The sequence below is a fragment of the Oncorhynchus tshawytscha genome, linkage group LG02 (genome assembly GCF_018296145.1).
Source record: "Oncorhynchus tshawytscha isolate Ot180627B linkage group LG02, Otsh_v2.0, whole genome shotgun sequence".
Classification (NCBI taxonomy): Eukaryota; Metazoa; Chordata; class Actinopteri; order Salmoniformes; family Salmonidae; genus Oncorhynchus; species Oncorhynchus tshawytscha.
Genome location: NC_056430.1, coordinates 60,565,651 through 60,578,034, shown reverse-complemented (window position 1 = coordinate 60,578,034; position 12,384 = coordinate 60,565,651). Strand labels below are relative to the sequence as shown.

The following is a 12,384-nucleotide window of genomic DNA, read 5'->3' as shown; positions in this document are numbered from 1 at the left end:
TCTACCGGATACATGGGTAAAACATTCGGGTAAATCCTGTATGGAAATGCAACATTAGATGCTGGATGTAGAAACCAATGGTAGAAACTCTGGGTGGTCGTGTTTGTGAAGCACCATCTTTTACTTGAGCATCATTTAGGTGACTGTAAACAAGGGCAACAAAGCCCAAATCAAGTGATAATCAAACATAACAGAAAATACAACCACTGTTGTAATGTGTGGTGGAAAGAAGCAAACATTGTTTTTGTCCCCACCAGTGACTAAGCTTTTCCACTTGTGCTCTAACTAGGAATCCCCCTTTCCCTTTCTTAAAATGTTCTCATGAGTGGATTTCACCTGAATTATTGGGTAGTCCCATCTATGCAAATGGGATGCCCACCATCTAGTGGTGTTTTGCAGCATGACACGACTGGAGTCCTGTCTATCTCTGTAACATACTGACCAGACCGGACGTGTCGCAGGCACGAGCATTGCAATATAAATGTACACGTACATGTCATTCAATCATTGCACCCACACTGGTCGCGCGAGTCAACGAACTCGGTTGACCGTTTTATCTGTGGATTCATTTTCGGAGTAGAGGACCTTGTGCATTTCAGGTAAAATAACAACCCAATGTTTATATCCCAAGACAAATTAGTTAGAAACAGCAAGCTAGCTAGCTAAATTGCCATCAATGTTTAATGCTTTTCGACTTATACCAAATTAATATAATTGGTTTAGAGTTGGTTTTGATATTTCTACCTGGGTGTCCTGATCGTGTCTGGTGTGGGGGGACCAAATCAACATTGTCTGGTCTGCATGTAATCTTACTACTGTGTTTTTCACTCAAGGTAAGCACTTTATCACATTTCTATGTCTGAAGGAACTTTATACATTCAAGTAAGCTCATTCTGAGCAATTTACAGAGCCTGGGAGGTATTATATTATTATTATTTTAAAAAAAATCGTGCCCATGTACAATAAAACGTGCCCATTAATTACTGAAACATGCTCACAAGTTGATATAAAACATGCCCACGAAATGTAAAAAAAATGCTCACAAATTTCTACAAAATGAGCACAAATTGATATACAACATGTCCACAAATTATGAAACAAACTCACAAATTGTAAAACATCCACACACTGTTATATACATGCACTTTACTTTTAGTTTTGGATGTTATGACGAAATTCCCTGGAGGTGGGTGCCCTGAGTGCCCGTTCATTAATCTGGCCCTGATCATCAAGTTAAACCATAGGTATTGTTGTTACACATCCTCACACTGTCTTGGAGAATAAAACTGAGACTGTAGCCAGCTTCCATTTCACCTAATTTTATTGTCCAAAGAATGTTCTCATAGTCCAGAAGTATTGGATGAAAATCCACAATGTTGGTGCCATACAGGAGCACTGACCAATCTGCCTCCAAAAGAGGATTGCTGGTTTTGAGGATGGTGTGGAGGTCAGTGGTTGATGATCTGAGCACCCCCTGAGATGGTGAGTACGGTTTCAGTAAACTATTGGGCTGGTAGATCAGATAGGCGGTTTGGGGCAAGGTCATTTAGTGTTTTGAATGTGGTTCATATTTCCTTATAGTGGATTCAGGACTTGGACAAGGAGTCAATGCCGCTTAAATATGCATTTACATGGGGGTTTGGATGATAGTGTAACATTTCTTAGAATGAGCGAAAATATTGGAGTTTGGGGACTGGAGGGGATAATAGTCAAGTTGGGATGTGCAAATATTTAGATACAAATATATAGTCAAGTTGGCAATTATTTAGATATTCCTGTTGAAAAAGAGAAAAGACAGAAAGATAGAATCTTACAGTATATTAAATTCATCCAACTGGGCCAAAACGGATTGAATCAACGTTGTTTCTACGTCATTTCTACAACAACAAAAAATCTATGTGATGACGGTGAATCAACGTGGAAAACCCAATTTGGAATTTTAAAAAGTAATCAAAGTCATGTCATTTCTCACCCAACTTTTAACCTTACTATTTTGGTTGATTTCCCAAATTTAAATCAAAACTAGACAATAAACTGATGTCTGTGCCCAGTGGGATTGGATTTCTGTAATCATATCAGCTCATTTGTCATACTTCTTCTTATCATTCAGAGAGAATGTACCTTTCTTTGAGGTTAACCTTTGAGATGACCTCCCTCAAGGATTCTTGCTCTTTCCTCAGAGCGAATTTGTCCCACATTTTTAGCAAAGTTGCCATTTGTTGCCACGTTTCTCAAGATATTGTGACCATGATGCATGCGGACAAAGATATTTATATCATCTTAAATGTGCGACATATCAAATAATTTCTGCTGTCTGTGATTTAAAAACAGTACTCAATTGATGGCAAAAATATCCCATCAAAATAAGACATACATTAGGTGGAATTTGCAAGAGGGTCGGTTTGAGTAATACACCGCATTATCTGATCTACAAATCATCTCAACTATCTAACAACTGGGCATTAACCATTTGTTATTATGAAAATCTTAGCGAATCTGCACAGCGCTTGGCTCAGGCCGACCATTGTGATCAAGTAGGGTTGTCTTCAATAGGCACCAAACAGAAGAAAGGAAACTGAATCAGGTACTGACTATTTGGACTCATTTACATTGTTTTCACTGCAAACATTACAAGTTTTGTGCCCTAACAAACACAACCCAAATGGCAACTAGGTTGATAATCAGTCTGGGGTCACCCAGGGGTCACCCAGGTCATCCAAGTGTTGTCTTCAGTTGTGTGGTTGTTTGTCTCATTGGGGTCTGGTTGATGCGTCTGAAGATTGACAGTGTTCAATTTGTAATGTGTATTAGGATCTGTCTGATGTTTGAAAGGGGTTGACATAAAGACTTTCTGTCTTTAAATTAAAAGCAAAAGGAAATATTATATCCACAAATAGGTGCTACGTGACATAAAAAGTCAAAGTCCAGGCATTTGAGTGAGTTTAAAAGGTAAAAAGCTTTTGTCAAAAACTGTTGGCTTTGGCTCAGCCAATCCTTTGGCTTTTTAACTGTCAAACCCACAGGTGCCCGGACTTGGATTTTCCTATGCCACTTAGCACTTATTTGTGTTTATAATTTTTCCTTTTGGTTTTCAATTACTATTCCCCTCCAAGAGGTGGTTGTTTTGGAATACCTGAAGTGCTTCCGCTACTTCATTTTCCTCAAGGCATTCCGACTTTAGATGGGTTTAGCTGAAGCCGCAATTCAATCCATTACACCCTTTAGCATAGATGCTCTAGACAGCCGAGAATGTGGCTTTTAAAGGCAATTTCAATTTGTATTTGTGGTAAACGCTGCAGATGTCGACTCAAGTGTAAATGACTTAAAAGCCTCATTGTCGCCGGTCTAGTGCTATAGCGAGCCAGGGATTGAATCCCGGCCTTAGTTTAGGCCGGCCATTATGTTTAAGCAAGAAACTATACAGGATGAACCTCCCACCTGACTTCCTGTGCAGGGTCCACAGCCAGTAAACTGACGGCAATCAAGAAACGGTCAGTGAGGTTTTTCTTCCCCGACAGGAGACGAGCCGTCCCCATGACCTCCGCCAGTCTCTCCAGGTGCTGATCAGTGCAGCTCCTCACTGCAGCGTTACAGTGACTGAAGAAGGACAAACAGAGCACATCAGTTACAGGTCATAGAGATACATGAGTTAGGAGACAAATGATAATGGATTGTATTGATGATTGTCTCATCGATGGATCAAAATGTTCGGTATAATAAGTATACCATTTATTAACCATGTGTAAAGAGTTAACTTACCATTTATTAATCATTATTCCTACATTTGTAAATGTCAATAAGCAATCTCTAAATAGTTATTTACACATTTATAAATGCTATTTTAAATGATTTAATAATGATTTACAAGATAATTAACAAGGTGTTTGATCATAGTATGTTCACAATTTTACTCACCATTTATATACATATTTATACATGTATTTATAAATGTCAGGAATGGTGTATTTATTCATTGTTAATGAATGCATTTATGAATGGGAGTACATGCACTTACTAATACCTCAGTACCTCACTGATACCCCCTAATCTAAAGTGTTCACTATATATACTTTATAAAGGTTTATAAATGGTTTGTTACTCCCCAAAAGCTAGCCACATCAGTAGACAGTACCTCTCCACCAATGGCTAAAAATAATCCAAATCATGCCAGAAATACACAACACAAGGAAGTATAAGACATAACAAAAAAAATGTGATTCCATTCAAATGTGACGTCTAGCATTGGGGTGAGTTGCTGCCGGAAGTGTTGTGGAATAACCTAGCATGCTGATGAAAAAGGCAGTTCATTAAAAACTAGCAGTATTTCAATCTTCTCAACTTCGAGGCTTGGATAATGGGACAATTAGGAGTACAGCGACACCTTAAAACCCTGGATTGAGATACGTTTTCAAGCCATATCCCTTTTCCGTCACCACGGTGAAAAGATATTGCCATAGGACCATTTCAACTTGATGGCAGACTGAACTTAAAGTCGAGCTTTGGCTAACTAAGCCCAGTAACATAATTAAACTTAATATATGCTATTATGTTATTTTGAAAGACATTTTCTTAATATCATAATGTTTCTTAAGACCTGCCTAAATGGACCAATTATCATATTTGTGACGGTGTATATTAATATTAAATTGATGGACTTTGTGGTAGTATTTGATATATAAGTATTTATATATTACAATGTTTATCTGAATCTAGAAAGATAATTAAAATATGCAAGCAAGCATTAGGCAATGAGTTGACATTGACTAGCAAGAATTGGTCTGAGAGTGGAAAGGCAGATATATAACATTATGAAATCATATACAAGGCATTAACAAACATTACAATGCAATACTTTATGCATGATCAGAGACGGAGAGAAGTCATAGCCTGAAAGGCCATGCCCCAAGAGTTCCTGGGGTGGAGAGAGTGTAATCTCACAAGTGCAGGTCAGGAACAAAGAAAAAGAGAGAGACAATGAATCTAAGACTCGTTTAAAAGCCTCTGAGTTGTTAGAATTTTTTAAAAAGTGAGTTGTTGACCAATAGGATACTGTAAAAGTGAACTTCCAATCAGGTATCAGACCTACGGATGTAAAGACAACTGAAACTCTGCTACCCAGAGTGGTGATGAGGGGGTTGGTGAGATAATGCAGCATTCCTAAGATAACACAGAGGAAATTCTTGCATACAGTGTAAAGAGTCACTTAGGGGCTAGGCCGCCCTATACAATCTTCCCTTGAACACATCTGATTCTAGATCAGACAGAAGTGTTCAAAACGATCTGGATGGCCAGCACTGTAGTCACTCTAGACAAATAATTCACTAAACCCTAAACCCCAACTACATCTCATAATGAATAATGTGGAAATTGAGCAAGTTTAGGTAACTGTCATGGTCAAAACATATTGATACAACAGCAGCTAAGATGGGGAGAAATCTGTCTGTAATAAAGCGCTGATCTGCATTCAGTCAGATTAATATAATATATATCAAAGATCACTGCATCATAAAAACTGCATATTTAAGCAATAAGGCCAGAGGAGGTGTGGTTTAAGGCCAATATATAATGTATAAGGTCTGTTCTTATGCACGACGCAATGCAGAAGGCTCGAACCACTCATAAACCCAGTGGTTTGAGCCCTGAATGCTGATTGGCTGATATATCACCTACCATTTGGTTTTGAAGTATTGAAACCAAACCATATCATTTGAATTAAAAGTATTTTCATAAAGAACAGGAAGAAGTACTCCTCATTTCAAATGACATGTTGCTTTGGAGGCTATTTGTGCTCTGTTCTAACAAACCCTGCTGTGCATCATGTAGAATTTCAACCTTTATTTAACTAGGCAAGTCAGTTAAGAACAAATTCTTATTTTCAATGAAGGCCTAGGAACAGTTGGTTAACTGCCTTGTTCAGGAGCAGAACGACCGATTTTTACCTTGTCAGCTTGGGGATTCGATCTAGCAACCTTTCAGTTAGTGGCCCAATACTCTAACCACTAGGCTACCTGCCGCCCAAGAAATGACCTTTTTCGTATGCTTTAAGTTCTGCTTTAAGTATGCTTTAAGTTTAAGTTCTAGCTCTGATGGAACGGTAACTGTACTTCACTGTGATCTGATTTATACCTCGATTGTCAATACACGGGCATAAACCTCCATCTTTCTTCTTCACAAAAAAGAAACTTGAGGATGCAGGTGAAGTGGAAGGCTGAATGTATCCCTGTCCCAGAGATTCGGAGACAAATGTTTCCATAGCTGCCAGCTCCTCCTATGACAAAGGATACGTGACTCCTGGGAAGTGCTGCATCTACGGGTAACATCACTGTGAGATTTATTGCGGGCATAAATCCATCCCCAAAAAGAAACTCGATGGGGTGGAAGGCTGAATGTATCCCGTCCCTTCAAATGTTTTTGCAGACAAAGGCGTGACTCCTGGGAAGTGCTGCCAAATCGATGGGCATATGCAGGGGGAATGTGCATGGTGGAGACCTGGTTTGGACTCTCCACCGTAGTTTCACCTATGGAAACACCTACACACCTCCCTGAGCACTGACGTGACCATCCCTTGAGAGCCCTCTGTTTCCACAAAATGGTGGTGTCATGATCGGCCAACCAGGGACGCCCCAACACCACAGGGAACGCAGGTGAATCAATCAGAAAGAGACTAATTCTCTCCTTATGATCCCCCTGCGTTATCATACATTGTGGAGCTGTGACCTCCCTGATCAGTCCTGACCCTAAAGGACGACTATCTAAGGCATGTACAGGGAAGGGCACATCAACAGGAACAATAGGGATCCCTAATCTAATTGCAAATGAACAATCAATAAAGTTCCCATCTGCAACTGAATATACTAGCGCCTTATGCTGGGAATGCAGGGAAAACTCAGGAAATTCTATACATACACACATGTGCAAAACAGGAAGCTCTTGGTGAGTCGAGCCCTGCCTGCTGCCTCGACTCCCTGGAGAACCTCCCCAGCACCGACCAGCAGTGTGCCCTCTGCGGCCACAGGTGGTGCAGGGAACCTCCACCTCACTGTCCATGGCCCTCTGGAGGTGGACATACATGTCACCCAGTGTGGCCATGGCAGCACAGGACACTGCAGAGTGCAGGTTCTTCACCTGAATCATAATAACACGTACAGGACCAGCTATTAATGTTGACCAGTACAACCTAAGAACATCAGAAACATGACACAATAATTTGTTCTCCAAATGTAGCAGATTTGTGCAGATGAATGAACAGGGCAGTGAAGGAATACGGCTACCTCATTTATAATGGCAAGGCAGATATCATGGAGTTTAGGCATCAGCATGTCCATGTGCTTCTGAGCCATCGCACGGAGACAGGTCAAACCCTCAATCTTCTTCTCCCTGCAATTCAGTGAAATAAACATAAGCAATATTGACAACATTTTCCAAAAACATTGTGATGATGTTCATCAATTAGGACTCCGGTCTCTTAACTTCTGAAGTTTCTACGCTCCGTAGCTCAAATCTACATTTCCAAGGACACTTCCTTTAGCCTAGCTCCCATGGTCTTGTTTACAGTGAATGCTCACCAGTCATCAGAGGCAGAGCGGAGCAGCTTGAAGGTCTTGGTCAGGGCCTGCTCTGGGTTGGACCGGGGCTGCAATCTGGCCTGGTCCTGACTCTTCTTCATTTGGCCCTTTGGCTCACTGGCTGCCTTCTTGTCTATGGGTTGACAGCGGACATCTATCTCTGTGAACTGTATATATTTATTTTTGTATTCATTAATTTCCATATTTGTTTGTAGCTTTTAACACTAGAACATCTTAGTTCATTATGATGTCATATAACTCAAAATTTATGCTCAGAAGTCCAGTTCAAATCAAATTTGTCACACGCGCCGATTACAACGGGTGTAGACCTTACCGTGAAATGCTTACTTACAAGCCCTTAATGCAGTTTTAAGAGTAAAAATTAGACAAGTACAAAAATAATAGTAACAAATAATTAAAGAGCAGCATTTCAAATAGTCTGTGTAGCCATTTGATTAGCTGTTCAGGAGTCTTATGGCTTGGGGGTAGAAGCTGTTGAGCCTTGAGCAAAGGTTATAACTCACTGTGAAACAGGCAAAGCAAGTGTGGAAAAACGTCTTAGCCCTGGACTAAGCTGGAGAAAAAAAGTTATATGAAAAGCCATTTGTGTCCCTTCCCTTCCTACTGTCTTCCTATGAAATCTATCTAGCGTCATCTCCCAGTCTAATTCCCATTCGTGTGAGAACATGAGAGGGACTGACCTGAGCCTGTGGCAGCCTTTGGCAGGCCAAGGAACCTTATTGGCTGAGGCAGTTTGCTCCCGGGCTTGGTAGGAGTGGTAGAAGACCTGGGTGTGGTGTCACGCGACTTGACCGGGGTCCTGACATCCAAGTCGTCATGGAGCTCTACAGTGGTGTTCATATCCACTGAGCTCAGGCTTTCCAGAGAGCTGGTGTCTATTTCCCCAATGGACATAACCAAGCCCAAACTTCTCCTGCACATGGCCTTCACCTCATGTACCACCTTTGGCGTAGACCAGAAAAGAATGCTCCCATCATAGAAATACATATAGAAATGTATACATAAACTAATACATAGAGAGATTCTGTATTCTAGGATCTATTCTAGCATCCTAAGACATGGAACCACTGTCTGCTTTGGCAATTTATCAGTCCAAGTATAATCCCGAACTGCAAATTTGCACATTTACAATAAATTCAAAGACCATCCTACCTTCCAGGCCTCCTCCTTCAAGTGAGCCTCGATGGCCCTCACCTCCTCCAACAGATCAATTGGTCCATTGTTGTCAGCACAGCCCTGGTCTGACTGGACTTTCAGGGCCTTGACTCCCTGCCTGCCGTTCTTCTTCTTGCCCATCTTGGAGGGAGCTCCAGTGGGAGGGACGGGAACAGGACGCACGCTACTGCATGACTTCTTTACCTGGATGGACTCCAGAGAGTGAGATCCGGGTCGAACTTGGGCTCCGTCCACCCCCAACACCTTCTTCAGTGGGGCCAGAGCTATGTGTTCAAGCCTTTGTGGCAAAGGCCTCAGTGGAGCTTTCAGGTGCGGAATGCACTGAATAGAGGGGACGAAGTGGTGCGTGAAGGTGCTGCCAACCCTGATGAGAGCAGTCTGGACATAATTCTTGTGGACAGCACTTATCTTTCTTTGCTTTACTTCCATGGCCTCTCTCTCAGCTCTCTGCATCTGCAGGAGTCTGGCGTCACTGATGAAGCCACGATGGCTCTCTGAGATTGAGTAGCTCTCCTGATAGCCCTGGATCACAATGGTACAGTATGAAATGAATAGCAGAAGTGAAGTAGTCAAAATAGTTTCTACTGTGTGTCATATAAAGCTTTTAAGCTAAAGATGTTATGGATGTAGGCCTATTGTATATCTATGAAACCATAAAATAAACACAGTCATATTTTTGAAAAACTTTTGAAAAACTGATGAGCCTTACTGATGAGCCTTACAAAACTTGAAAACGTGTCCTGGTCACCCAGATGGTTTAAAGCCATGTTTTGCCTACTCAAGCTTTCGATGATGCTCTTCATCTGAGAGTTCTCCTTCTGGAGTTTGTCAAACTCTCTTGTTTTTCTTCCTTGATAAGCCATTGATGATAAATATTAGCACTCTCTAAATAAGATCTTAACCTATCTCTGTGAAAGATCTATCATGAAATGAGTGGAAATGGAATTTTGCCAGTCAGATGGAACCAGCAATGACATCATGGCAAGGGTTCTGTTACATTGTGATGTCATAATTGGGTCTGTTGACAGTGCTGATTAGCACATCAGCACATGGTGAACATTCATGAAAGCTTTTTGATTCCCATATAAAATCATAAATATGTGATGAATTTGTAAATAGTATATTTATACACATTCCTATTCTCCTAAATGTTTTTCAATAAAAAAATGTGTCATTTGAATCTGGTTTAGTATCTGAAACGACTGGATTTGAAATGGAATTAACCCCAACCCTGATGGACAATGATAAAATAATACATGCTGTGTCCCCAGAAAATCACTAGAGGACGATATTGCCTAGCATGTCTTACCATGAGAATGGGCCTTGGGTCTTACAGAATGGGTCTTATAGAATGGGCCTTTGGTCTTAAGATATGGAATAGCATGAATACAAGAATGAGGGATTCTGTGTACACCACTCTAAAATGAAAGTGAATGTGATCTCTAAAGCAAACCGGATATTGTTTGAAGAGATTCTATTGGGTGTGATCTCCATGAATGCCAATCAAGGAAGCTGTGTTGAGCTGAAAAATCGAAAGTGAAACTATCTGAGAAACGCTGTCAAAACATTGGAGGCAAAAAAGGTAGGTTAATCACGAGAGAAAGTTAGAAACACTGTAATAATATTTTAGCAACTTATCCACAGTCACTGAGTTGCACAACATTGGGATCTATAAGGCATAGATTTGAGATGTTCTATAGTGGTAACTATACTGTGTTGCATGTATTGTTGTTACTATCTATATGTATCTTTTGCTTTCTCACTGTCCTGTCAAATTACCGCAGTACAGCTGCTATGGTGATCAGGGTTGATTTTAATTCTGTTAGTTCAGGAAATAATACAGGAAATTATGGGAGATTTGAATTAAATTATTCCCTGAATTGACCCCAGCCCTGGTGGTGACTATACAACATACTCTTTATGGACAGAGAAGTTGGAGTTTAGTTCAGGGAAAAGGAAGTGTTCAGTGGCACCTTGTATACATTATGATATCCTACTTTGGAGTCAAATTAGCACACAAATTAGCGTTGTAGTTCACGTTTAAAGACAATTTCTGATTGAGCGACATATGCAGCAATTACCGTGAATGCAGTATCCGCAACTGCGGGAACATTGTCTTTGTCAATAGCCCTATAAAGTGGATCTTCAGCTGTATGGTTCGAATTAGAATTTCCGAGAGGCAAAAATCATGGAAACATACTTGAGTAAACAATCATTTGAGTGGGGAGATTTTAGAAAAGAAAACCTCTATGTCTATGTCTTCAATACGTTTTGATGTGTGTGTACAACACATATAGCCTAACCCAGTACAGCCTGGAGAGGATAGGCCACCCCTCTCTCTGAACTGAGCTCCTCTCCAGGTTCCTTCATGGGAGTTTTTATCACTGTGCTCTTACTCTGCTTTGCTTGCACTTTGGGTTCTAGGCTGGGTTACTGTAAAGCACTCTGTGATAACTACTGATTTATAAAGGTCTTTATAAATACATTTGATTGATTGATCTCATCTGTTTACAAATTGGTGTCAACTGTGTTTCCGTTAGCAGAGCCATGCCAGCGAAGTTGGTGCAGTTCAGCGGTTGGGAGGCTGTGGTTGAGAAGCAGATTGTCCTGAAACCTGGTCAGGCACCACGGGGCAGACAAGGCTACACCATGTACCATGGCACCCACCGTGACAGCGCTCGAGCCATCATCACAGGGGGTTTCCGGCCCTCTGCGGGGGGCACGTTGGGCCCGGGGGTCTATTGCAGCCGGGACATAGCCAAGGCGCGGGGCTACCCTAGTGGGTGCCCCCCTGGGGAACACGTGGTACTGCAGCTGAAAGTCCGGGTGGGCCGCGTGAAGAAGATGGATGGACAGAATTTAGCAATGCGGCACTCGTGGCAACAGAGTGGCTATGATACTGCCTGGCTGCCCTCCACCGTCATTGGGCATGAGGAGGACTGTGTTAAAGACCCCAAGCGGGTGGCGGTGAAAGGCATTGCACACTGTGGTGACATGGCCACGAAGCAAGCCCTTGAGAAGCTCATCAGTCAGCAGAGACAGGGGGGGGAGTCAAGTGGACAGGGAAACGAGCAGGGGGTTGTGGGCAGGTGTAAAGTGTGCAAGATGCAGACCCCGATTGGCCACTCTCTGGAGGTGTGTTGGGGGTGTGACGCCACTGTATGCCCTTTTATGGACAAACATGTCTGCAAAAGGAGCAGTTGAAAGCGACAGATTTGACATACTGGATACTATATGATTATGACATTATTGGTTAATTCGACAATAAAAAAATAAATGGAAATAAATGAAGCTTTGTTGATTCACACATTGTCCCCCACGATGAAATCGGAGGGGGACTATGGATCTGTCTCCGTCCGTTCGCACGTCAGTACGAACAGTGCGCACGTTAGTTAGTCCCACGCAATCTCTCAGACACCACTGGGACGATTTTGACTAAACTTGGGTGAATGATGCATCTTGCCATTGACGACATGTTTACTGTTGCCTTGTAATTCTTTCAAGTATCATGCGACTTTCATTGATAAACAAGCTTTTTTAATTAAACTGTTTTAATGATGGGCGGCGGATTGAACATAATGAGTGTCTAAGGCTACATTGTAGCAAAGGTGGCTGCTGCAAC

The 12,384-nt window shown here is 41.6% G+C and overlaps 1 protein-coding gene across 2 annotated transcripts; it reads left to right on the top strand.

The window, feature by feature from the left end:
* Window positions 1-10,134: 10,134 nt before the first annotated feature.
* LOC112222956 (gig2-like protein DreN) lies at window positions 10,135-12,049 on the top strand. 2 transcript variants are annotated; one of them, XM_024385851.2, is made up of 2 exons: window positions 10,135-10,344; window positions 11,303-12,049. In XM_024385851.2, the coding sequence occupies exon 2, from the start codon at window positions 11,310-11,312 to the stop codon at window positions 11,964-11,966; it is 657 nt and encodes a 218-aa protein (XP_024241619.1). In that variant the 5' UTR covers window positions 10,135-10,344; window positions 11,303-11,309; the 3' UTR covers window positions 11,967-12,049. The 2 variants fall into 2 exon arrangements, with proteins under 2 accessions (XP_024241619.1, XP_024241615.1); XM_024385847.2 differs by having other exon boundaries at window positions 10,136-10,344; window positions 11,306-12,049.
* Window positions 12,050-12,384: the final 335 nt, after the last annotated feature.

Excerpts from the sequence above, each read along its gene's own strand:
- LOC112222956 (XM_024385851.2), top strand. The coding sequence starts at position 11,310 with ATGCCAGCGAAGTTGGTGCAGTTCAGCGGTTGGGAGGCTGTGGTTGAG.